The sequence below is a fragment of the Panulirus ornatus genome, chromosome 20 (genome assembly GCF_036320965.1).
Source record: "Panulirus ornatus isolate Po-2019 chromosome 20, ASM3632096v1, whole genome shotgun sequence".
NCBI lineage: Eukaryota > Metazoa > Arthropoda > Malacostraca > Decapoda > Palinuridae > Panulirus > Panulirus ornatus.
The window spans coordinates 58,100,310-58,128,308 of record NC_092243.1 but is presented as its reverse complement, the minus strand read 5'-3'; the positions used below and the strand labels follow the sequence as shown (position 1 = coordinate 58,128,308).

Sequence of the window (27,999 nt, the reverse complement as noted above, 5' to 3'; positions counted from 1 at the left end):
AGCTTAGGAACTCAACAAAAAGATTGCAAAACTTTTCGTATTTTATTACATTCCAGTTTTAAGATAATCAGAATGAATAAGAAAGTGTCAATTTCCATAAAGCTGAGTTTAACGTTATCAGTCACTCAGGGAAGTACAACTGTCATGAATTATGAGTGTTAAAGTGATGCCCAGAACCAACTTACACCCTCCATGTCAGGACTGCCAGTCTTGTTTTCTCTTTCAAGAAAGATAAGTTACAAGGATAGTCTTAACATCTTCCATCATGCACTGCACACCCATCCTCCTCATCCTTGTTCCTGTCCTCACAAACTCCTTCATACAGTACAGTATTTTTTCTCATTATGAATCATATGTTTTTATTAACAGTTCTGACCTGCCCCCTTTTAAAAAGCCCTCCTGAATGTTCAGGACCTAACACCCCTAAGCTTCCTTTACCCTATCCTTTCATCTCCTTCTTGGTCTCCCCTTCCACTTGCTTTCCCTTTCTGACTCACGATAATTTAAGTCAGTCTTTCTTCACTCATCCTCTCCTTATGTTTGAACCATATCAGAATATCCTGGTCAGCCCTCTCAATCTGACAACACTTACAACCACACCTCTCTCTTCGGCACTTACTGTATAAATGCCTAATCACCCTCACACCACACGTCCTCAAGTATTTCACTTCCAATACATCCACCCTCTTTTCTTTTGCATTGAAAGGCCAAGATGTAGGAAAGAGAAAAGGAATGCTTTCAGAGGAGTTCCTTATCTATGCTCAAACTTATTTTTTTCTTTAAACAACTGTCATCCTTCTTTCTCAAATAATGTACGTACGCAACTGTCTTATCAAATCAAGACTTCTATACAGTGATAGCTTTTCTAAAATCTAACTTTGTGGGGCTGACTTCCAGAAAAGAATATTAAAGATGTTTACATTCCTTCTATGAATTCAACAATCTTAGGATTAACTTTCATAAAACCATCCCATCTATTCACTTGAAATGAATAACAGGTTTGATATCCTGTTAAGAAGGATTAAACAATTCTAGTAATAAAAAAATTTAGTGTAATATTTTATCTACAGTTACTGCATGGGGAAGAACTTGTAATATATTCAACTGATTAAAAAACTACAAAAGTTGTGGCAGTTTTTACAGATACAAGAGACATGCTCTACTTCAGTAGGAGCTAAGACATACAAAACCTTCGGTTTGGAGGAACACACACTGCCACCAATACTACCTACTCCATAAAAAGTATAAACTGGAAATATATAACTAGCTTTACAGCCCAATACAGTAGACTATCATGCTGCCAGATCAGGTAAATTCTCCTCAAAAATAATTTGAGCCCTAATAATAACCATTTTGTTGTAACAACAAATCTGTTCTACATTTTCCATGATTTAAGCATTTGCATAACAAGGGTGATAAAAAAAGCTGTGCCCAACTACATGCCCCACTACTCTTAGTTGAGTTATCTTTTAGCTCTAATGACAGGTTAGTTAGATTTTTTCACCAAAATCTCACTCTTATATAGTGTATATATATTTCAAACCATGATTTCATAAAGGATACCAAAACTTGCCTAAATACTGGAGAAATAGCTAAAACATTTTTAGGGAAGGTGCAAGCAAACAGGGTTAAATGACAGGAAACACCATTATCTTAAAACACTTACTAATAATTACTCTCCAAGAATTTTGACTATTGAATATAAACCTTGCCACATTAATTCAGATTTAACAAACGTTAATAACGGTAAAAGAAGTTTACTTGATTAAAGCAACCCTCACATATGGATAATATCTATTACATCATGCCCTTTACATTATGATTTATCATTCTGTATGTCAATATGCAAAAATGTCAATTTTTATGCTTATCCTACAAATTATATTACTTATTAAATAGAACTCTTGTGTATCTTTATTTACAGTATTCATACAAACCTTCTATGGCCAACTGATGGGTTTTCTCTTTACTTTTTCCTTCTTACCATTTTCAGAAGATACCTGAAAGAAAATTTTTTTGTATGAGGAAAGAGGTCTATGTACCCTATCCATAAGCAAATTAAACAGCCATAGTGACATCACACATTCCTGATGCAGACCCACCTTCATCAAGAAACACTCAAACTCCTCACTACCCACTAACAGACATGCCCTACTCACTTGATAAAAATTCCTCATTGCTTCTTACAGCCTTCCTTCCACACCACATATTTGTAAAATCTTCCGTAAACCATCTCCATCAACCCTACCATGTGCTTTCTCCTGACCATAAATGCCATATACAAAAAAAAAACTTTCTCCAAGTTCTAAGTATATTTCTGCTCAAGTCACAGAACTATGTTTCCATTGCTAAGACTAAGTTTGTGAGAGATGATGAATGAGAACTGAGTGGCAACAGGACAAACATATGCTTGGGGACTGAGGATGAGTGCAGAGAATGATGAAATGACTTCTAATAACTGCCAGCTAACAGTGTCTCATACTTTTCATTTCTCTGTTCAACTTTGGCCCAACTTCCATTGCTTTAGGAGCACAAAGGTCAAATTAGTAATCACAGTAAATGTAAACGAGAAAAAGAATAATAGGACTCACCAAATCAGATGATTGTTTTTCCTGTCCATTCTCTACTTTCAGCTTTTTTGCTTCCTGTTGGGATTCATCAACTTCTTTTCTCTTATCCTTAGAATCTCCCTCCTCTTGTGACAATCTTTTTACCTTATTCTCTGGTGAAGACTCACTCTCCTCTGAGCTCCGTCGCTTGATGACTATAAAATCAAGATCTCCAGATGTCTTGGCTGACCCCCTTAATTTGATTTTCTTTCGTTCAGAATTAATACAGGATGGAGGAGGTTTCAACCGCTCTTTGCCAGCAGAACTGCTTAAAGCAGCATCTGTTGATACAAGAGGTCTGTCCTTTGATTCCACTTTGTCCTTTGATTCCACAACAAGCCTGTTAAAAATATAAGATCATACAACTTAAGAAGATTACCGGATTAACAATGTTTCAATGGGATACCATAAATCAATAAAAAAGGCATTTCAAAATAATTTTTCTGTGTACTGATTATCATTAACTCTCATTCCCAACAACATGACATGGATCAAGTACATACATTGCAAAGTAGCTGAATCGGAATCCCCAATCCAACTGATCTGCAAAGTAAAGAGAAAGAAAAAGGAAAAGAGATCTAAACCCCTAAGGTAAACTTGTTATTCTGGCACCCTGTTAAAAAAGATGTTTCTTTTTATACCTGTTTGGTGTTTCCAATGTTAGTTAGGGAACACCAGAAACAGATGAAGAACAGCCATATTTGCTCACATCCACTCTCTAGCTGTCAAGTAAAATGTGCCAAATCTAGGTTCCCCTACATAAAAGCCACAAGATCCTGAATTCTTCAAATACCTTTCAATGATTCTGACTGAACAAGGATTTGCTTTTCTCTTTTCTTTAACTGGAGGCTTCAGCCACAGACAAAAAGTCCACATCATGGCTGGGCCTTAATTAAGGAAGTGAAAAACTTGCCATTTAAAATGTGCCAAGTCATAGTTATTAGAAAAGACAATGAGAGGGCAGAGAACTACTAATCTTCAAGATTTCAGAAAGAAACAATGATCAAAATGGCCCACCCATGAGTTACCAACAGCCACATAGAAATCATGTGATGCAGCAGCTTGTTGAGTACTGCATGGTCTAGCAAGCAGTGGGGGTACACAAGCAGTCAATTCTTGGGAGCAAAAAGCAAAGTATTACTTACAGAAGAGGGAAAGTGAAGTGACACAATAGTGCAGGGCAAGCAATTCAAGTTCTGAAATGAGCTTGGGAGAGTTTATGAGTCAAACTACCTTCGATTTAACTCTGTCATTTAATAATGCTGAGCTAGAACCACCCCAGATAAGAAAGGAGTACTCTATACAAGGGTGGTTCAATCTTTTAGATAAAAAAACCATCCTAGATAAGAAAGGAGTACTCCATTCAAGGGTGGTTCAATCCTTTGGATAAAAGGAGTAACTTTGGACAAAAAAGAAATTGTGGGAGTATGTGATAGACTAAGAAAGTAAACTCCAGATTGATATGGGGAAAACTGAAAGTGGATGGAGGGAGATGGGTGATTATTGGGGCCTATGCACCTGGGCATGAGAAGAAAGATCATGAGAGGCAAGTGTTTTGGGAGCAGCTGAGGGAGTGTGTTTGCAGTTTTGATGCACGAGACAGGGTTATAGTGATGGGAGATTTGAATGCAAAGGTGAGTAATGTTACAGTTGGGGGAATAATTGGCGAACATGGGGTGTTCAGTGTCTTAAACAGAAATGGTGAAGAGCTTGTAGATTTGTGTGCTGAAAAAGGACTGGTGATTGGGAATACCTGGTTTAAAAAGAGAGATCTAAATAAGTACACGTATGTAAGTAGGAGAGATGGCTAAAGATCGTTATTGGATTATGTGTTAATTGATAGGAGTGTGAAAGAGAGACTTCTGGATGTTAATGTGCTGAGAGGTGCAACTGGAGGGACGTCTGATCATCATCTTGTGGAGGTGAAGGTGAAGATTTGTAGAGGTTTTCAGAAAAGAAGAGAGAATGTTGGGGTGAAGAGAGTGGTGAGAGTTAGTGAGCTTGGGAAGGAGACTTGTGTGAGGAAGTACCAGAAGGGACTGAGTGAAGAATACAAAAAACTGAGAGCAAAGGACATAAGGGGAGTGGGGGAGGAATGAGATGTATCTAGGGAAGCAGTGAAGGATTGCACAAAAATGCTTGTGGCATGAGAAGCACGGGAGGTGGGCAAATTAGAATGGGTAGTGAGTGGTGGGATGAAGTAAGATTATTAGTGAGAGAGAAGAGAGAGGCGTTTGGACGATTTTTGCAGGGAAATAGTGCAAATGACTGGGAGATGTATAAAAGAAAAAGGCAAGAGGTCAAGAGAAAGGTTCAAGAGGTGAAAAAAAGGGCAAATGAGAGTTGAGGTGAGACAATATCATCAAATTTTAGAGAGAATAAAAAGTTGTTTTGGAAGGAGGTAACTAAAGTGCGTAATATAATAATAGAACAAATGGGAACATCGGTGAAGGGGGCTAATGGGAAGGTAATAACAAGTAGTGGTGATGTGAGAAGGAGATGGAGTGAGTAATTTGAAGGTTTGTTGAATGTGTTAGATGATAGAGTGGCAGATATAAAGTGTTTTGGTCGAGGTGGTGTGCAAAGTGAGAGGGTCAGGGAGAATGATTTGGTACACAGAGAAGAGGAAGTGAAAGCTTTGCAGAAGATGAAAGCCGGCAAGGCAGCAGGTTTGGATGGTACTGCAGGAGGATTTATCGAAAAAAGGGGGCGATTGTGTTCTTGACTGGTTGGTGAGGATATTCAGTGTATGTATGGCTCATGGTGAAGTGCCCGAGGATTGGCGGAATGCTTGCATAGTGCCATTGTACAAAGGCAAAGGGGATAAAAGTGAGTGTTCAAATTACAGAGGTATAAGTTTGTTGAGAATTCCTGGGAAATTATATGGAAGGGTATTGATTGAGAGGGCGAAGGCATGTACAGAACATCAGATTGGGGAAGACCAGTGTGGTTTCAGAAGTGGTAGAGGATGTGTGGGTCAGGTGTTTGCTTTGAAGGATATATGTGTAAAGTACCTGGAAAAACAAATGGATTTGTATGTATCATTTATGGAACTGGAGAAGGCATATGATAGAGTTGATAGAGATGCTCTGTGGAAGGTGTTAAGAGTATATTGTGTGAGAGGCAAGTTCCTGGAAGCAGTAAAAAGTTTTTATCGAGGATATAAGGCATGTGTACGAGTAGGAAGAGAGGAAAGTGATTGGTTCCCAATGAATGTTGGTTTGCGGCAGGGAAGTGTGATGTCTCCATGGTTGTTTAATTTGTTTATGGATAGGGTTGTTAGGGAGGTGAATGCAAGAGTTTTGGAAAGAGGGGCAAGTATGCAGTCTGTTGTGGATGAGAGGACTTGGGAAGTGAGTCAGTTGTTTGCTGATGATACAGCGCTGATGGCTGATTCAGGTGAGAAACAGCAGAAGTGGGTGACTGAGTTTGGTAAAGTGTGTGAAAGAAGAAAGCTGAGAGTAAATATGAATAAGAGCACGGTTGCCAGGTTCAGTAGGGTTGAAGGACAAGTAAACTGGGATGTAAGTTTGAATGGAAGTGGACTTGGTAGCGGATGGAACCATGGAAGTGGAAGTGAGTCACAGGGTTGGGGAGGGGCCGAATGTTCTGGGAGCGTTGAAGAATTTGTGGAAGGCGAGAACGTTATCTCAGAGCAAAAATGGTTATGTTTGAAGGAATAGTGGTGTCCACAATCTTATATGGTTGTGAGGCATGGGCCATAGATAGGGTGGAAGTGTTGGAAATGAGATGTCTGAGGACAATACGTGGTGTGAGGTTGTGTGACTGAGTAAATACTAAAAGGGTAAGATGTTGTGTGGTAGTAAAAAGAGTATGGCTGAGAGAGCAGAAAAAGGTGTATTCAAATGGTTTGGTCACATGGGGAGAATGTGTGAGGAAAGAATAACAAAGAGGATATATGTGTCAGAGGGGGAGGGAACAAGGAGAAGTGGGAGACCAAACTGGAGGTGGAAGGATGGAGTGAAAAAGATTTTGAGTGATCGGGGCCTGAACATTAAGGAGGGTGAAAGGCGTGCAAGGAATAGAGTGAATTGGAATGATGTGGTATACTGGGGTCGACGTGCTGTCAATGGATTGAACCAGGGCATGTGAAGCATCTGGGGTAAACTATGGAAAGTTTTGTGGGGCCTGGATGTGGAAAGGGAGCTGTGGTTTCGGTTCATTACACACGACAGCTAGAGACTGAATGTGAACGAATGTGGCCTTTGTTATCTTTTCCTAGCGCTACCTGGCATGCACGCAGTGGAAGGGTGGTGCCATTTCATGTGTGGCTGGGTGGCTATGGGAATAGATGAAGGCAGGGAAGTATGAATATGTACATGTGTATACTTGTATATATCTTTGTACGAATATGTATATATATTTGAAATGTATAGGTATGTATGTGTGCATGTGTGGGTGTTTATATGTATGTATATATATATATATATATATATATATATATATATATATATATTTTCTTTTTTTTTTTTTTTGCTTTGTTGCTGTCTCCCGCGTTTGCGAGGTAGCGCAAGGAAACAGACAAAAGAAATGGCCCAACCCACCCCCATACACATGTATATGCATACGTCCACACACGCAAATATACATACCTACACAGCTTTCCATGGTTTACCCCAGACGCTTCACATGCCCTGATTCAATCCACTGACAGCACGTCAACCCCAGTATACCACGTCGATCCAATTCACTCTATTCCTTGCCCTCCTGCATGTTCAGGCCCCGATCACACAAAATCTTTTTCACTCCATCTTTCCACCTCCAATTAGGTCTCCCACTTCTCCTCGTTCCCTCCACCTCCGACACACATATCCTCTTGGTCAATCTTTCCTCACTCATTCTCTCCATGTGCCCAAACCATTTCAAAACACCCTCTTCTGCTCTCTCAACCACGCTCTTTTTATTTCCACACATCTCTCTTACCCTTACGTTACTTACTCGATCAAACCACCTCACACCACACATTGTCCTCAAACATCTCATTTCCAGCACATCCATCCTCCTGCGCACAACTCTATCCATAGCCCACGCCTCACAACCATACAACATTGTTGGAACCACTATTCCTTCAAACATACCCATTTTTGCTTTCCGAGATAATGTTCTCGACTTCCACACATTCTTCAAGGCTCCCAGGATTTTCGCCCCCTCCCCCACCCTATGATCCACTTCCGCTTCCATGGTTCCATCCACTGCCAGATCCACTCCCAGATATCTAAAACACTTTACTTCCTCCAGTTTTTCTCCATTCAAACTCACCTCCCAATTGACTTGACCCTCAACCCTACTGTACCTAATAACCTTGCTCTTATTCACATTTACTCTTAACTTCTTCTTTCACACACTTTACCAAAGTCAGTCACCAGCTTCTGCAGTTTCTCACATGAATCAGCCGCCAGCGCTGTATCATCAGCGAACAACAACTGACTCACTTCCCAAGATCTCTCATCCACAACAGACTTCATACTTGCCCCTCTTTCCAAAACTCTTGCATTCACCTCCCTAACAACCCCATCCATAAACAAATTAAACAACCATGGAGACATCACACACCCCTGCCGCAAACCTACATTCACTGAGAACCAATCACTTTCCTCTCTTCCTACACGTACACATGCCTTACAACCTCGATAAAAACTTTTCACTGCTTCTAACAACTTGCCTCCCACACCATATATTCTTAATACCTTCCACAGAGCATCTCTATCAACTCTATCATATGCCTTCTCCAGATCCATAAATGCTACATACAAATCCATTTGCTTTTCTAAGTATTTCTCACATACATTCTTCAAAGCAAACACCTGATCCACACATCCTCTACCACTTCTGAAACCACACTGCTCTTCCCCAATCTGATGCTCTGTACATGCCTTCACCCTCTCAATCAATACCCTCCCATATAATTTACCAGGAATACTCAACAAACTTATACCTCTGTAATTTGAGCACTCACTCTTATCCCCTTTGCCTTTGTACAATGGCACTATGCACGCATTCCACCAATCCTCAGGCACCTCACCATGAGTAATACATACATTAAATAAACTTACCAACCAGTCAATAATACAGTCACCCCCTTTTTCAATAAATTCCACTGCAATACCATCCAAACCTGCTGCCTTGCTGGCTTTCATCTTCCGCAAAGCTTTTAATACCTCTTCTCTGTTTACCAAATCATTTTCCCTAACCCTCTCACTTTGCACACCACCTCGACCAAAACACCCTATATCTGCCACTCTATCATCAAACACATTCAACAAACCTTCAAAATACTCACTCCATCTCCTTCTCACATCACCACTACTTGTTATCACCTCCCCATTTGCGCCCTTCACTGAAGTTCCCATTTGCTCCCTTGTCTTACGCACTTTATTTACCTCCTTCCAGAACATCTATTCATTCTCCCTATGATTTAATGATACTCTCTCACCCCAACTCTCATTTGCCCTCTTTTTCACCTCTTGCACCTTTCTCTTGAACTCCTGTCTCTTTCTTTCATACATCTCCCACTCAACTGCATTTTTTCCCTGCAAAAATCGTCCAAATGCCTCTCTCTTCTCTTTCACTAATAATCTTACTTCTTCATCCCACCACTCACTACCCTTTCTAATCAACCCACCTCCCACTCTTCTCATGCCACAAGCATCTTTTGCACAATCCATCACTGATTCCCTAAATACATCCCATTCCTCCCCCACTCCCCTTACTTCCATTGTTCTCACCTTTTTCCATTCTGTACTAAGTCTCTCCTGGTACTTCCTCACACAAGTCTCCTTCCCAAGCTCACTTACTCTCACCACCCTCTTCACCCCAACATTCACTCTTCTTTTCTGAAAACCCATACAAATCTTCACATTAGCCTCTGCAAGATAATGATCAGACATCCCTCCAGTTGCACCTCTCAGCATATTAACATCCAAAAGTCTCTCTTTCGCGCGCCTGTCAATTAACACGTAATCCAATAACGCTCTCTGGCCATCTCTCCTACTTACATACGTATACTTATGTATATCTCGCTTTTTAAACCAGGTATTCCCAATCACCAGTCCTTTTTCAGCACAAAAAATCTACAAGCTCTTCACCCTTTCCACTTACAACACTGAACACCCCATGTATACCAATTATTCCCTCAACAGTACAAAATGGAAAAAGGTGAGAACAATGGAAGTAAGGGGAGTGGGGGAGGAATGGGATGTATTTAGGGAATCAGTGATGGAGTGCGCAAAAGATGCTTGTGGCATGAGAAGAGTGGGAGGTGCTTTGATTAGAAAGGGTAGTGAGTGGTGGGATGAAGAAGTAAGAGTATTAGTGAAAGAGAAGAGAGAGGCATTTGGACGATTTTTGCAGGGAAAAAATGCAACTGAGTGGGAGATGTATAAAAGAAACAGACAGGAGGTCAAGAGAAAGGTACAAGAGGTGAAAAAGAGGGCAAATGAGAGTTGGGGTGAGAGAGTATCATTAAATTTTAGGGAGAATAAAAAGATGTTCTGGAAGGAGGTAAATAAAGTGCGTAAGACAAGGGAGCAAATGGGAACTTCAGTGAAGGGCGCAAATGGGGAATTGATAACAAGTAGTGGTGATGTGAGAAGGAGATGGAGAGTGTATTTTGAAGCTTTGTTGAATGTGTTTGATGATAGAGTGGCAGATATAGGGTGTTTTGGTCGAGGTGGTGTGGAAAGTGAGAGGGTTAGGGAAAATGATTTGGTAAGCAGAGAAGAGATAGTAAAAGGCTTTGCGGAAGATGAAAGCCGGCAAGGCAGCAGGTTTGGATGGTATTGCAGTGGAATTTATTAAAAAAGGGGGTGACTGTATTATTGACTGGTTGGTAAGGATATTTAATGTATGTATGACTCATAGAGAGGTGCCTGAGGATTGGCGGAATGCGTGCATAGTGCCATTGTACAAAGGCAAAGGGGATAAGAGTGAGAGCTCAAATTTCAGAGGTATAAGTTTGTTGAGTATTCCTGGTAAATTATATGGGGGGGTATTGATTGAGTGGGTGAAGGCATGTACAGAGCATCAGATTGGGGAAGAGCAGTGTGGTTTCAGAAGTGGTAGAGGATGTGTGGATCAGGTGTTTGCTTTGAAGAATGTATGTGAGAAATACTTAGAAAAGCAAATGGATTTGTATATAGCATTTATGGATCTGGAGAACGCATATGATAGAGTTGATAGAGATGCTCTGTGGAAGGTATTAAGAATATATGGTGTGGGAGGAAAGTTGTTAAAAGCAGTGAAAAGTTTTTATCGAGGATGTAAGGCATGTGTACGTGTAGGAAGAGAGGAAAGTGATTGGTTCTCAGTGAATGTAGGTTTGCGGCAGGGGTGTGTGATGTCTCCATGGTTGTTTAATTTGTTTATGGATGGGGTTGTTAGGGAGGTGAATGCAAGAGTTTTGGAAAGAGGGCTAAGTATGAAGTCTGTTGGGGATGAGAGAGCTTGGGAAGTGAGTCAGTTGTTGTTCGCTGATGATACAGTGCTGGCGGCTGATTCATATGAGAAACTGCAGAAGCTGGTGACTGACTTTGGTAAAGTGTGTGAAAGAAGAAAGTTAAGAGTAAATGTGAATAAGAGCAAGGTAATTAGGTACAGTAGGGTTGAGGGTCAAGTCAATTGGGAGGTAAATTTGAATGGAGAAAAACTGGAGGAAGTAAAGTGTTTTAGATATCTGGGAGTGGATCTGGCAGTGGATGGAACCATGGAAGCGGAAGTGGATCATAGGGTGGGGGAGGGGGCGAAAATCCTGGGAGCCTTGAAGAATGTGTGGAAGTCGAGAACATTATCTCGGAAAGCAAAAATGGGTATGTTTGAAGGAATAGTGGTTCCAACAATACTGTATGGTTGCGAGGCTTGGGCTATGGATAGAGTTGTGCGCAGGAGGATGGATGTGCTGGAAATGAGATGTTTGAGGACAATGTGTGGTGTGAGGAGGTTTGATCGAGTAAGTAACGTAAGGGTAAGAGAGATGTGTGGAAATAAAAAGAGCGTGGTTGAGAGAGCAGAAGAGGGTGTTTTCAAATGGTTTGGACACATGGAGCGAATGAGTGAAGAAAGATTGACCAAGAGGATATATGTGTCGGAGGTGGAGGGAACGAGGAGAAGTGGGAGACCAAATTGGAGGTGGAAAGATGGAGTGAAAAAGATTTTGTGTGATCGGGGCCTGAACATGCAGGAGGGTGAAAGGAGGGCAAGGAATAGAGTGAATTGGATCGATGTGGTATACCGGGGTTGACGTGCTGTCAGTGGAGTGGATTGAATCAGGGCATGTGAAGCATCTGGGGTAAACCATGGAAAGCTGTGTAGGTATGTATATTTGCGTGTGTGGACGTGTATGTATATACATGTGTATGGGGTGGGTTAGGCCATTTCTTTCGACTGTTTCCTTGCGCTACCTCGCAAACGCGGGAGACAGCGGCAAAAAAAAATATATATACATATATATATATATACATATTTTTTTTTTTTTTTTTTTTTTGCTTTGTCGCTGTCTCCCGCGTTTGCGAGGTAGCGCAAGGAAACAGACGAAAGAAATGGCCCAACCCACCCCCATACACATGCCCTGATTCAATCCACCGACAGCACGTCAACCCCGCTATACCACATCGCTCCAGTTCACTCTATTCCCTGCCCTCCTCTCACCCTCCTGCGTGCTCAGGCCCCGATCACACAAAATCTCCTTCACTCCATCTTTCCACCTCCAATTTGGTCTCCCTCTTCTCCTCGTTCCCTCCACCTCCGACACATATATCCTCTTGGTCAATCTTTCCTCACTCATTCTCTCCATGTGACTATATATATATATATATATATATATATATATATGTATTGTTGACTGGTTGGTAAGGTTATTTAATGTATGTATGACTCATGGTGAGGTGCCTGAGGATTGGCGGAATGCGTGCATAGTGCCATTGTACAAAGGCAAAGGGGATAAGAGTGAGTGCTCAAATTACAGAGGTATAAGTTTGTTGAGTATTCCTGGTAAATTATATGGGAGGGTATTGATTGAGAGGGTGAAGGCATGTACAGAGCATCAGATTGGGGAAGAGCAGTGCGGTTTCAGAAGTGGTAGAGGATGTGTGGATCAGGTGTTTGCTTTGAAGAATGTATGTGAGAAATACTTAGAAAAGCAAATGGATTTGTATGTAGCATTTATGGATCTGGAGAAGGCATATGATAGAGTTGATAGAGATGCTCTGTGGAAGGTATTAAGAATATATGGTGTGGGAGGCAAGTTGTTAGAAGCAGTGAAAAGTTTTTATCGAGGATGTAAGGCATGTGTACGTGTAGGAAGAGAGGAAAGTGATTGGTTCTCAGTGAATGTAGGTTTGCGGCAGGGGTGTGTGATGTCTCCATGGTTGTTTAATTTGTTTATGGATGGGGTTGTAAAGGAGGTAAATGCAAGAGTCCTGGAAAGAGGGGCAAGTATGAAGTCTGTTGGGGATGAGAGAGCTTGGGAAGTGAGTCAGTTGTTGTTCGCTGATGATACAGCGCTGGTGGCTGATTCATGTGAGAAACTGCAGAAGCTGGTGACTGAGTTTGGTAAAGTGTGTGGAAGAAGAAAGTTGAGAGTAAATGTGAATAAGAGCAAGGTTATTAGGTACAGTAGGGGTGAGGGTCAAGTCAATTGGGAGGTGAGTTTGAATGGAGAAAAACTGGAGGAAGTGAAGTGTTTTAGATATCTGGGAGTGGATCTGTCAGCGGATGGAACCATGGAAGCGGAAGTGGATCATAGGGTGGGGGAGGGGGCGAAAATTTTGGGAGCCTTGAAAAATGTGTGGAAGTCGAGAACATTATCTCGGAAAGCAAAAATGGGTATGTTTGAGGGAATAGTGGTTCCAACAATGCTGTATGGTTGCGAGGCGTGGGCTATGGATAGAGATGTGCGCAGGAGGATGGATGTGCTGGAAATGAGATGTTTGAGGACAATGTGTGGTGTGAGGTGGTTTGATCGAGTAAGTAACGTAAGGGTAAGAGAGATGTGTGGAAATAAAAAGAGCGTGGTTGAGAGAGCAGAAGAGGGTGTTTTGAAATGGTTTGGGCACATGGAGAGAATGAGTGAGGAGAGATTGACCAAGAGGATATATGTGTCGGAGGTGGAGGGAACGAGGAGAAGAGGGAGACCAAATTGGAGGTGGAAAGATGGAGTGAAAAAGATTTTGTGTGATCGGGGCCTGAACATGCAGGAGGGTGAAAGGAGGGCAAGAAATAGAGTGAATTGGAGTCATGTGGTATACAGGGGTTGACGTGCTGTCAGTGGATTGAAGCAAGGCATGTGAAGCGTCTGGGGTAAACCATGGAAAGCTGTGTAGGTATGTATATTTGCGTGTGTGGACGTGTGTATGTACATGTGTATGGGGGGGGGGGGTTGGGCCATTTCTTTCGTCTGTTTCCTTGCGCTACCTCGCAAACGCGGGAGACAGCGACAAAGTATAAAAAAAAAAAAAAAAAAAAAAAAAAAATATATATATGTATTGTTGACTGGTTGGTAAGGTTATTTAATGTATGTATGACTCATGGTGAGGTGCCTGAGGATTGGCGGAATGCGTGCATAGTGCCATTGTACAAAGGCAAAGGGGATAAGAGTAAGTGCTCAAATTACAGAGGTATAAGTTTGTTGAGTATTCCTGGTAAATTATATGGGAGGGTATTGATTGAGAGGGTGAAGGCATGTACAGAGCATCAGATTGGGGAAGAGCAGTGTGGTTTCAGAAGTGGTAGAGGATATGTGGATCAGGTGTTTGCTTTGAAAAATGTATGTGAGAAATACTTAGAAAAGCAAATGGATTTGTATGTAGCATTTATGGATCTGGAGAAGGCATATGATAGAGTTGATAGAGATGCTCTGTGGAAGGTATTAAGAATATATGGTGTGGGAGGAAAGTTGTTAGAAGCAGTGAAAAGTTTTTATCGAGGATGTAAGGCATGTGTACGTGTAGGAAGAGAGGAAAGTGATTGGTTCTCAGTGAATGTAGGTTTGCGGCAGGGGTGTGTGATGTCTCCATGGTTGTTTAATTTGTTTATGGATGGGGTTGTTAGGGAGGTAAATGCAAGAGTTTTGGAAAGAGGGGCAAGTATGAAGTCTGTTGGGGATGAGAGAGCTTGGGAAGTGAGTCAGTTGTTGTTCGCTGATGATACAGCGCTGGTGGCTGATTCATGTGAGAAACTGCAGAAGCTGGTGACTGAGTTTCGTAAAGTGTGTGGAAGAAGAAAGTTAAGAGTAAATGTGAATAAGAGCAAGGTTATTAGGTACAGTAGCGTTGAGGGTCAAGTCAACTGGGAGGTGAGTTTGAATGGAGAAAAACTGGAGGAAGTGAAGTGTTTTAGATATCTGGGAGTGGATCTGGCAGCGGATGGAACCATGGAAGCAGAAGTGGATCATAGGGTGGGGGAGGGGGCCGAAAATTCTGGGGGCCTTGAAGAATGTGTGGAAGTCGAGAACATTATCTCAGAAAGCAAAAATGGGTATGTTTGAAGGAATAGTGGTTCCAACAATGTTGTATGGTTGCGAGGCGTGGGCTATGGATAGAGTTGTGCGCAGGAGGATGGATGTGCTGGAAATGAGATGTTTGAGGACAATGTGTGGTGTGAGGTGGTTTGATCGAGTGAGTAACGTAAGGGTAAGAGAGATGTGTGGAAATAAAAAGAGCATGGTTGAGAGAGCAGAAGAGGGTGTTTTGAAGTGGTTTGGGCACATGGAGAGGATGAGTGAGGAAAGATTGACCAAGAGGATATATGTGTCGGAGGTGGAGGGAACAAGGAGAAGAGGGAGACCAAATTGGAGGTGGAAAGATGGAGTGAAAAAGATTTTGTGTGATCGGGGCCTGAACATGCAGGAGGGTGAAAGGAGGGCAAGGAATAGAGTGAATTGGAGCGATGTGGTATACCGGGGTTGACGTGCTGTCAGTGGATTGAATCAAGGCATGTGAAGCGTCTGGGGTAAGCCATGGAAAGCTGTGTAGGTATGTATATTTGCGTGTGTGGACGTATGTATATACATGTGTATGGGGGGGGTTGGGCCATTTCTTTCGTCTGTTTCCTTGCGCTACCTCGCAAACGCGGGATACAGCGACAAAGTATAATAAAATAAAAAAAATATATATATATATATATGCGAAAGAGAGACTTTTGGATGTTAATGTGCTGAGAGGTGCAACTGGAGGGATGTCTGATCATTATCTTGTGGAGGCTAAGGTGAAGATTTGTATGGGTTTTCAGAAAAGAAGAGTGAATGTTGGGGTGAAGAGGGTGGTGAGAGTAAGTGAGCTTGGGAAGGAGACCTGTGTGAGGAAGTACCAGGAGAGACTGAGTACAGAATGGAAAAAGGTGAGAACAATGGAAGTAAGGGGAGTGGGGGAGGAATGGGATGTATTTAGGGAATCAGTGATGGATTGCTCAAAAGATGCTTGTGGCATGAGAAGAGTGGGAGGTGGGTTGGTTAGAAAGGGTAGTGAGTGGTGGGATGAAGAAGTAAGAGTATTAGTGAAAGAGAAGAGAGAGGCATTTGGACGATTTTTGCAGGGAAAAAATGCAACTGAGTGGGAGATGTATAAAAGAAACAGACAGGAGGTCAAGAGAAAGGTGCAAGAGGTGAAAAAAAGGGCAAATGAGAGTTGGGGTGAGAGAGTATCATTAAATTTTAGGGAGAATAAAAAGATGTTCTGGAAGGAGGTAAATAAAGTGCGTAAGACAAGGGAGCAAATGGGAACTTCAGTGAAGGGCGCAAATGGGGAGGTGATAACAAGTAGTGGTGATGTGAGAAGGAGATGGAGTGAGTATCTTGAAGGTTTGTTGAATGTGTTTGATGATAGAGTGGCAGATATAGGGTGTTTTGGTCGAGGTGGTGTGCAAAGTGAGAGGGTTAGGGAAAATGATATGGTAAACAGAGAAGAGGTAGTAAAAGCTTTGCGGAAGATGAAAGCCGGCAAGGCAGCAGGTTTGGATGGTATTGCAGTGGAATTTATTAAAAAAGGGGGTGACTGTATTATTGACTGGTTGGTAAGGTTATTTAATGTATGTATGACTCATGGTGAGGTGCCTGAGGATTGGCGGAATGCGTGCATAGTGCCATTGTACAAAGGCAAAGGGGATAAGAGTGAGTGCTCAAATTACAGAGGTATAAGTTTGTTGAGTATTCCTGGTAAATTATATGGGAGGGTATTGATTGAGAGGGTGAAGGCATGTACAGAGCATCAGATTGGGGAAGAGCAGTGTGGTTTCAGAAGTGGTAGAGGATATGTGGATCAGGTGTTTGCTTTGAAGAATGTATGTGAGAAATACTTAGAAAAGCAAATGGATTTGTATGTAGCATTTATGGATCTGGAGAAGGCATATGATAGAGTTGATAGAGATGCTCTGTGGAAGGTATTAAGAATATATGATGTGGGAGGCAAGTTGTTAGAAGCAGTGAAAAGTTTTTACCGAGGATGTAAGGCATGTATACATGTAGGAAGAGAGGAAAGTGATTGGTTCTCAGTGAATGTAGGTTTGCGGCAGGGGTGTGTGATGTCTCCATGGTTGTTTAATTTGTTTATGGATGGGGTTGTTAGGGAGGTGAATGTGAGAGTTCTGGAAAGAGGGGCAAGTATGAAGTCTGTTGTGGATGAGAGAGCTTGGGAAGTGAGTCAGTTGTTGTTCGCTGATGATACAGCGCTGGTGGCTGATTCATGTGAGAAACTGCAGAAGCTGGTGACTGACTTTGGTAAAGTGTGTGAAAGAAGAAAATTAAGAGTAAATGTGAATAAGAGCAAGGTTATTAGGTACAGTAGGGTTGAGGGTCAAGTCAATTGGGAGGTAAGTTTGAATGGAGAAAAACTGGAGGAAGTAAAGTGTTTTAGATATCTGGGAGTGGATCTGGCAGCAGATGGAACCATGGAAGCGGAAGTGAATCATAGGGTGGGGGAGGGGGCGAAAATCCTGGGAGCCTTGAAGAATGTGTGGAAGTCGAGAACATTATCTCGGAAAGCAAAAATGGGTATGTTTGAAGGAATAGTGGTTCCAACAATGTTGTATGGTTGTGAGGCGTGGGCTATGGATAGAGTTGTGCGCAGGAGGGTGGATGTGCTGGAAATGAGATGTTTGAGGACAATGTGTGGTGTGAGGTGGTTTGATCGAGTAAGTAATGTAAGGGTAAGAGAGATGTGTGGAAATAAAAAGAGCGTGGTTGAGAGAGCAGAAGAGGGTGTTTTGAAATGGTTTGGACACATGGAGAGAATGAGTGAGGAAAGATTGACCAAGAGGATATATGTGTCAGAGGTGGAGGGAACGAGGAGAAGTGGGAGACCAAATTGGAGGTGGAAAGATGGAGTGAAAAAGATTTTGTGTGATCGGGGCCTGAACATGCAGGAGGGTGAAAGGAGGGCAAGGAATAGAGTGAACTGGATCGATGTGGTATACTGGGGTTGATGTGTGGACGTGTGTGTGTATACATTGTGTATGGGGGTGGGTTGGGCCATTTCTTTCGTCTGTTTCCTTGCGCTACCTTGCAAACGCGGGAGACAGCGACAAAGCAAAATAAAAAAAAAATAATATATATATATATATATATATATATATATATATATATATATATATATATATATATATATATACATTCTTTTCTTTTTCTTTCATACTATTCGCCATTTCCCACGATAGTAAGGTAGCATTAAGAACAGAGGACTGGGCCTTTGAGAGAATATCCTCACCTGGCCCCCTTCTCTGTTCCCTCTTTTTTTTGGAAAAAAAAAAAAAAAAAAGGAGAGGGGAGGATTTCCAGCCCCCCGCTCCCTTACCTTTTAGTCGCCTTCTACGACCCGCAGGGAATACGTGGGAAGTATTCTCTCTCCCCCATCCCCAGGGATAATATATATACATATATATCATGATATGTTTGAGGACAATGTGTGGTGTGGGGTGGTTTGATCGAGTAAGTAATGTAAGGGTAAGAGAGATGTGTGGAAGTAGAAGGAGCAGTGGTTGAGAGAGCAGAAGAGGGTGTTTTGACGTGGTTTGGGCACATGGAGAGAATGAGTGAGGAAAGATTGACCAAGAGGATATATGTGTCGGGGGTGGAGGGAACGAGGAGAAGTGGGAGACCAAATTGAATGTGGAGGGATGGAGTGAAAGAGATTTTGAGTGATCGGGGCCTGAACATGCAGGAGGGTGAGAGGCGGGCAGGGAATGGAGTGAATTGGATCGATGTGGTGTACCGGGGTTGACATGCTGTCGGTGGATTGGATCAGGGCATGTGGGGCATCTGGAGTAAGCCATGGAAAGTTCTGTGGGGCCTGGATGTGGAAAGGGAGCAGTGGTTTCGGGCATTATTACATGACAGCTAGAGACTGAGTGTGAACGAATGGGGCCTTTGTTGTCTTTTCCTAGCGCTACCTCGCACACATGAGGGGGGAGGGGGATGTTATTCCATGTGTGGCGAGGTGGCGATGGGAATAAATAAAGGCAGACAGTATGAATTATGTACATGTGTATATATGTATATGTCTGTGTGTGTGTGTATGTATATATATGTGTACATTGAGATATATAGGTATGTATATTTGCGTGTGTGGACGTGTATGTATATACATGCGTATGGGGGTGGGTTGGGCCATTTCTTTCGTCTGTTTCCTTGTGCTACCTCGCAAACGCGGGAGAGAGTAACAAAGCAAAATAATAATAATGAAAAAAAATATATATATACACACATATATATATATATATATATATATATATATATATATATATATATATATATATATATATACACACACATATATATATATATATATATCTTTTTTTTTGCTTTGTCGCTGTCTCCCGCGTTTGTGAGGTAGCGCAAGGAAACAAGACGAAAGAAATGGCCCAACCCACCCCCATACACGTATATACACACACGTCCACACACGCAAATATACATACCTACACAGCTTTCCATGGTTTACCCCAGACGCTTCACATGCCTTGATTCAATCCACTGACAGCACGTCAACCCCGGTATACCACATCGCTCCAATTCACTCTATTCCTTGCCCTCCTTTCACCCTCCTGCATGTTCAGGCCCCGATCACACAAAATCTTTTTCACTCCATCTTTCCACCTCTAATTTGGTCTCCCTCTTCTCCTCGTTCCCTCCACCTCCGACACATATATCCTCTTGGTCAATCTTTCCTCACTCATTCTCTCCATGTGCCCAAATCATTTCAAAACACCCTCTTCTGCTCTCTCAACCACGCTCTTTTTATTTCCACACATCTCTCTTACCCTTAAGTTACTTACTCGATCAAACCACCTCACACCACACATTGTCCTCAAACATCTCATTTCCAGCACATCCATCCTCCTGCGCACGTCTCTATCCATAGCCCACGCCTCGCAACCATACAACATTGTTGGAACCACTATTCCTTCAAACATACCCATTTTTGCTTTCCGAGATAATGTTCTCGACTTCCACACATTCTTCAAGGCTCCCAGAATTTTCGCCCCCTCCCCACATATATATATATATATATTTATATTATTTATTTTTTTATATATTTTGCTTTGTCGCTGTCTCCCACATTTGCGAGGTAGTGCAAGGAAACAGACGAAAGAAATGGCCCAACCCACCCCCATACACATGTATATACATACACGTCCACACGCAAATATACATACCTATACATCTCAAAGTACACATATATATATATACACACACAGACATATACATGTATACACATATACATAATTCATATGGTCTGCCTTTATTTATTCCCATCACCAACTCGCCACACATGGAATAACATCCCCCTCCCCCCTCATGTGTGCGAGGTAGAACTAGGAAAAGACAACAAAGGCCCCATTCGTTCACACTCAGTCTCTAGCTGTCATGCACTAATGCCCGATAACACAGCTCCCTTTCCACATCCAGGCCCCACACAACTTTCCATGGTTTATCCCAGACGCTTCACATGCCCTGATTCAATCCATTGACAGCACGTCGACCCCGGTATACCACATCGATCCAATTCACTCTATTCCTTGCCCGCCTTTCACCCTCCTGCATGTTCAGGCCCCGATCACTCAAAATCTTTTTCACTCCATCTTTCCACCTCCAATTTGGTCTCCCACTTCTCCTCGTTCCCTCCACCTCTGACACATACATACTCTTGGTCAATCTTTCCTCACTCATTCTCTCCATATGCCCAAACCATTTCAAAACACCCTCTTCTGCTCTCTCAACCACGCTCTTTTTATTTCCACACATCTCTCTTACCCTTAAGTTACTTACTCGATCAAACCACCTCACACCACACATTGTCCTCAAACATCTCATTTCCAGCACATCCACCCTCCTCCGCACAACTCTATCCATAGCCCACGCCTCGCAACCATACAACATTGTTGGAACCACTATTCCTTCAAACATACCCGTTTTTGCTTTCCGAGATAATGTTCTTGACTTCCACACATTCTTCAAGGCTCCCAGGATTTTCGCTCCCTCCCCCACCCTATGATTCACTTCCGCTTCCTTGGTTCCATCTGCTGCCAGATCTGCTCCCTGATACCTAAAACACTTTACTTCCTCCACTTTTTCTCCATTCAAACTTACCTCCCAACTGACTTGACCCTCAACCCTACTGTACCTAATAACCTTGCTCTTATTCACATTTACTCTTAACTTTCTTCTTTCACACACTTTACCAAACTCAGTCACCAGCTTCTGCAGTTTCTCACATGAATCAGCCACCAGCGCTGTATCATCAGCGAACAACAACTGACTCACTTCCCAAGCTCTCTCATCCCCAACAGACTGCATACTTGCCCCTTTTTCCAGAACTCTTGCACTCACCTCCCTAACAACCCCATCCATAAACAAATTAAACAACCATGGAGACATCATACACCCCTGCCGCAAATCTACATTCACTGAGAACCAATCACTTTCCTCTCTTCCTACACGTACACATGCCTTACATCCTCGATAAAAACTTCACTGCTTCTAACAACTTGCCTTCCATACCATATATTCTTAATACCTTCCAAAGAGCATCTCTATCAACTCTATCATATGCCTTCTCCAGATCCATAAATGCTACATACAAATCCATTTGCTTTTCTAAGTATTTCTCACATACATTCTTCAAAGCAAACACCTGATCCACATATCCTCTACCACTTCTGAAACCACACTGCTCTTCCCCAATCTGATGCTCTGTATATGCCTTCACCCTCTCAATCAATACATACATATACATATATACACATGTACATATTTATACTTGCCGCCTACTTCCATTCTTGTTCCCACCCCGCCACACAGGAAACAGCATCACCCCCCACCCACTTCAGCAAGGTAGCGCCAGGAAAAGACAAAAAGGCCACATTCATTCACATCCAGTCTCTAGCTGTAAGGTGTAATGTACTGAAACAATAGTTCCCTTTCTACACCAGGCCCCACAGACCTTTCCATGGTTTACCCTAGATGCTTCACATGCCCTGGTTGAGTCCATCAACAGCATATCAACCCCAGTATACCACATCATTCCAATTCATCCTATTCCTCATACACCTTTCACCTTCCTGTATGTTCAGGTCCCAATCGCTCAAAATCATTTTCATTCCATCCTTCCACCTCCAACTTGGTCTCCTGCTTCTTCTTCCCTCCAACTCTAACACATATATCCTCTTTGTCAATCTTTCCTTACTCATTCTCTCCATGTGTCCAAACCATTCCAATACACCTTCTTCTGCTCTCTCAACCACACTCTTTTTATTACTACACATCTCTTTTACCCTTTCATTACTTACTCGATCAAACCACCTCACACCACATACTGTCCTCAAACATTTCATTTCCAACACATCCACCCTCCTCCGTAAAATGCTATCTATAGCCCATGCCTCACAACCAACACATCCACCCTCCTCCGTAAAATGCTATCTATAGCCCATGCCTCTCAACCATTTAACATTGTGGGAACCACTATTCCTTCAAACATACACATTTTTGCTCTCCAAGATAACGTTCTCACCTTCCACACATTTTTCAACGCTCCAAGAACCTTCGCCCCCTCTCCCACCCTGTCTCACATCTGCTTCCATGGTTCCTCCCGCTGCTAAGTCCACTCCCAAATATCTAAAACACTTCATTTTCTCCAATTTTTCTCCATTCAATCTTAACTCCTAATTAACTTGTCATTCAACCCTACTGAACCTAATAACCTTGCTCTTATTCACATTTACTCTCAACTTTCTCCTTTCACACAATCTACCAGACTCAAAGTCACCAACCTCTGTACTTTCTCACCTGAATCAGCCACCAGCGCTGTATATACATATACAAAGTAATCAATAATTGGTCTAGCTTTTGCAAACAGAAATAAATTTATTCATTGGCACACCTGACAGCATCTTATTTCTATAAATCCAAAAAAATCAGACAACTCGTTTCATAAATAAGAGGGTTTTTAGATGTTGGCCTCCTTGAAACGAGAAAGATTTCTGTATCATTTCCTCTTTCCCTAAAACCACCACTAAATTTCACCCTTACCCCTAACATGGAATGATCAAACATTTCAACTCCTGCCCCTTTCTGCATATTCACATCCAAAAACATCTGTGCACACTTGTCAATAAGCACACAATCCAATAATGCTTGCTGACCCCAACCCCACTCACCCATGTGTACCATATATGTATCATTTCTTAAACCATGTATTCCTAATCACCATTCCTATTTCAACAAACTCAATAATAACTATCATTGCTTCTTTTAGCTTAAATTTCATTTCACAACAGGAAAATGCTGAATAGTATTCTGGAAATTCCCTGTTAACAGAAAGACTTCCCTAAACCTTACATTGTGCCAGCACTTATAATAAGTATATAATGAAGTACATCATTATCATCTTAATTCCTAGTCATAATACTGCAATTCACATTACATACAAAATTTCATCAAACAAAATGTTCCTTTATACTCAACTACAGTCATGCCTGATTTCCTGACAAATAATATCTTCATTATCTCTTTTACTTCCCATACTGCCAATCAATCTCTTTAATCCATAACTTCAACCAGAATTTACAAAGCAAATAAAAATATATAATCAACTGCTCCAAGATAACATGAGCCTTGAAACAATAACTCTAGTATGCCTATATACAGTATCTATCATCAATAATTCAATTTACAGGTAGGTGAATCAAGTACATTAGAAATACTGTTCTGCCAAAGGGAGGAGACTCTATTTCTTGTTATCCTGTAATCAAAATGTATTCTTAATGAGGTTTGTACAATGTTTTATCTTGACACCAAACAAATACTTCACTCACTTTTTCCAGTCTTCATCCTTTGTTTTTATTTCTCTTCTTTGCCTAATCTTCTTCAATATCTTCCCTCTCCTATTATCTCGATAGTCACGCTGATGCTTTGGGCTTACATGTTTGTAAAACATGGCAATAATCTGTGCTCTGTCTACCTGTTGTAAAGTGGCAGATTTCATCCCACGCTGTAACAAAACACATCAACAAAAGATTATAGTAAATTTCCATAAAATTATGAATACTGTTGAATTGGAACCTTGACATTAAGTATCAAAGAGATACTAGAAGAATAAGACATTAAAGGCTAAGAAGCAGCACTGGAGTTCACCAGCTATGTAGCACCCTTTGCCATGGCCAGCCCCTTTAGGGAATTTCTAGACAGAACAGGCATCAAAGATATGGATAAAGCAAAAGATATTCCACTCTATAACAATATCAGTCTATCTGAAACAACATTAATTCACCAAGGAGTAATGCCATGACAATTCAGCACTATTATAGTTAGAATATTAGAAAGAGCATTATCTGATCAAGCAAGAACATTTCTGTCAGAGCAACCGGTACTCAATATATTATGACTTTCCCTCCTAAAGGTCTGGCTTTGCCACTAAATGGTGCTGTTCTCAACAGGAACAGTGTCACTTGATAACCACACCATACCCTGAATCAGTTTATCCCCTAAAAATGTCTTTAATTTTATTACAACCAATATCAATGTATTTTCTGCAATGATGTAACCTATGTTAAACCTATGTTAGTGATTTTGTAATGCAGAATTAGGTAAATTCTTCTGTACTACACAAACTAAATTCTAATTTGCAATGCAGAAATAAGTTAAAGCTTTGCTTATTCAAAAATCTTCAGAAATCTTATTCTTCAAAACTACTTCTTTATTAGAAGTCCTCCTCTAGCTCAGCACATAATCATCAAAATGTATCTTTGGCAAAATCAAACACCTCTGAACATACCACAGATTTTCCTGTACTTTAAATTGACTCTTGACACCTTCACTTACTGATACTTTGTTTAAAATCCTAAATGGAGAAACAAGCAATTTGTAAAGAATTTCTTTGAAGAGTAGTATTAAAAACCCTGTTCCACGGGGGACACAATGGATAAATAATGACTTTCCAGTGATTTACATTGAATCTACTAGCATAATCAATGACTTAATATTCCACATCTTTTCTGGCTTCTTCTCACAGATGAATTGTTTCGAGGCTGTGATTATACTACTATAAAACTTTCATAACTATTTAAAAACTATGAGGTCTTAGTTTCCTTTATTTTGGAACATGACCTTACTGACAATTATTAAGTGTTCTTAGTGCAGTGCTAACACCCCTTTAAATATGATAAACCTCTAATTCCATGGTGATAACACATTTATGGTCCACCCAACCATAAAGTATGTTCCTCAATTTTCCTGCTGTTGTATCACTCTTTATACAGCTAAATATCATCTTTCAATACAAAATAAAGCTTTACAGACTCCAAACAAATTGAAATGTGATTTCAGTTGTCTGCATGTAACTAATAAGTCTGCCCACATTATGAGCACTTAAATTGGTGAATTGGGATGTGTTACATCATAAATTCAATATCAACTCTACAAAGTGAAAGGAATCAATTTTGACAACTTTCATTTAAGACTATCGACAAGGGCAAGTGCATACCTTTTCATATATACCACCACTTTATAGGAAGAATTACACTAGTTACATTAATCAACTCCATTTTTTATGATACTCATAATCCTCATCAGTACCTCCTGAACTAATATTAACAATAAATGTATTGCTCTATACCATGCTCCAATGCAAAATGAAATCACTAAATATGTAATGATAATTTTGATGTGTATTTGGAATGGTAAATGACAGAATCCATGTTCAAACATGAAAAGTGTCTTCATATACAGAACTACCTATACAAAATAAATAACATAAACTCTATGTGGTACCTTTATCCTTAAAAAATAGTCCAAGCATCAACAACGTACTGTCAAATCAGCTTCAAGTTTTTGCAAACTTTACCTGATAGACACAACAGATCTGTACAAGTCAGCAATGGGGCTAGAAATCTGAGTCGACATAAATATTTCAGGACTAATACAATTAAACTCACACATCAGTATACTCGAGCTTTCTACAACGGCCTCTTGCACGAACCTTTATTACTTAAAGACAATGACAAAATACAAGTCTCTTGTATGTGGGACATCTTTTTCTCTTTCTTCCTTCTCCCTTACCAAAATAACGTAAAATCGGAGAATATTTTGACTTTAAGATCTTCTCTAACATTAAACCTACACGTCCTGAACTAAGATTTGAAATGCAAGCACCAGTTCTACCTCAGCTTTTCAGCATTCTTTACCGTAGTATACACAGGTACAGAATTATAGCACACCTCTTTAAGTACATCCACCATTACTTGCACTGGAAGAATTTCTGGTTGTAGATAACTGACTTCATTTTGTTTCTCCTCTACGGTCACTTCAACTTTACCACGCCGAGCCATGTTTGTTTTGGTTTGTCTGGAAGGTTATCATTTTCTAAAGTATCCCATCATAGAACGTAATATGTCATTAGATTAAGAGTCAAAGAAAAATTCTTTTTAATACCATAAAATATGTAACATATTACAATAAGCTTTTTTAACACTCTTTTTTTTGGTTCACACGCACGTTATTTAGAATAAAGAATTAAACCAATGCACCGATATGAGTCTATCTAACCCTACAGGATATCCTGATATTAAAGCGGGATACTGCTGTCTCATATAGTTCAATTGAATTAAACTATAAACAGGATAAAAGATAATTTATTCTATTGATAAAGCTCATAGTTTATGGCGCATTCTTGTTAATAGAAATAAGGAAAAGAGAACGTAGCAATTATTATGCCGACAAATTCGAAAAAGTTACCGGCACTGGTGGTTTAATTGCTATTGTTAGAAATTCTCTTTTTTCATATGTACCACTTTATGTTTGGATTTACTCGGAACACTATTCACCTCTAAGTTATGTTAATGTAAGGTTGAGTTACACATAAGGTAGACCGGGGTCACGGTGTTTGGAAGCAGAATCCTATTTTAGGGAGTTAACTAAGGTTGATTACTTTGATTATTTTCCCATTACTCTTTCGCTGCGTTTTAAGATGGTGACAGGTAAAAGGGCAACGACGATCACTATTAAAGCGAAAAATGATAATTGATAATTATATTTAGAAACTGATGACAATATCTCTGAACCTAGAGAAATTAAGATTTTTTTTTTTTCTCATCAAATATTATATATAGGATTTCGATATATGCAAAACTTACTCTGGTGGATACAGTCGAGATATCGAGTGATGAAACAGAAATGCAAATACACAATGTAAGCATAATGCCGACTTGACAGCATAACTTCTAGGTAAAAAGAATTATTTTTCACTACACTTAGTAAATGGTGTTTCTAACAATAACTAAATAATCTTATTAATCAACCGAAAATAATAAGAAAGCCGACATACGGAGAAGGATCCAAATGAAAAACGATTCTACTGTGTAATAAAACGGAAAATTAAACCTAACCTATACAACGTAAGTCACGTTAACCTACCTAAGTTACGACATCGTTATCCATCAGAATAATGTATTTGCAACTTTAGTAAGGTATCGTCTTGCAACGCCTTTCTTTGTCCAAAGTTGGTGTTTAATAGAATGGGGTGTTGAATTCCCTCCATACCCCCTGGAAAATGAGAAAATAGCCAATATATCTGTCTTCATTTGCTTTCATATTCATTATTACTTGCAATAAGAATATACACCTCTAGGATGTTAAACCTATAGACCCCCATTATAAGGAACCCACATCCCTTTTCCCTGTATCTGCATCAACATGAAGGCTCGTTCTACTGAATTTGACGGACTCCCATGCCCCAAGCACAGTTCGTGTGGGATCCTAAGCTAAATTACTTTTTACTTACTGATGACAGCTATCTAGTGTGAGGAGCACATAGATATACTGCCTAAGACCCAGATTTCTTTACCCACACCTAGACTAGAGTGCCTTGTAAAACCACACATCCCTTCACAA

At 40.7% G+C, this 27,999-nt stretch overlaps 1 protein-coding gene across 1 annotated transcript; it reads right to left on the bottom strand.

The window, feature by feature from the left end:
* Window positions 1-28: 28 nt before the first annotated feature.
* On the bottom strand, window positions 29-26,479 carry LOC139756037 (uncharacterized). Its single transcript, XM_071674990.1, has 4 exons — window positions 26,328-26,479; window positions 23,928-24,103; window positions 2,592-2,949; window positions 29-2,000 (listed from the first exon to the last, which is right to left on the bottom strand). Exons 1-4 carry the CDS (start codon window positions 26,436-26,438, stop codon window positions 1,941-1,943), a joined length of 705 nt encoding a protein of 234 aa, XP_071531091.1. The 5' UTR covers window positions 26,439-26,479; the 3' UTR covers window positions 29-1,940.
* Between the last annotated feature and the right edge of the window lie 1,520 nt (window positions 26,480-27,999).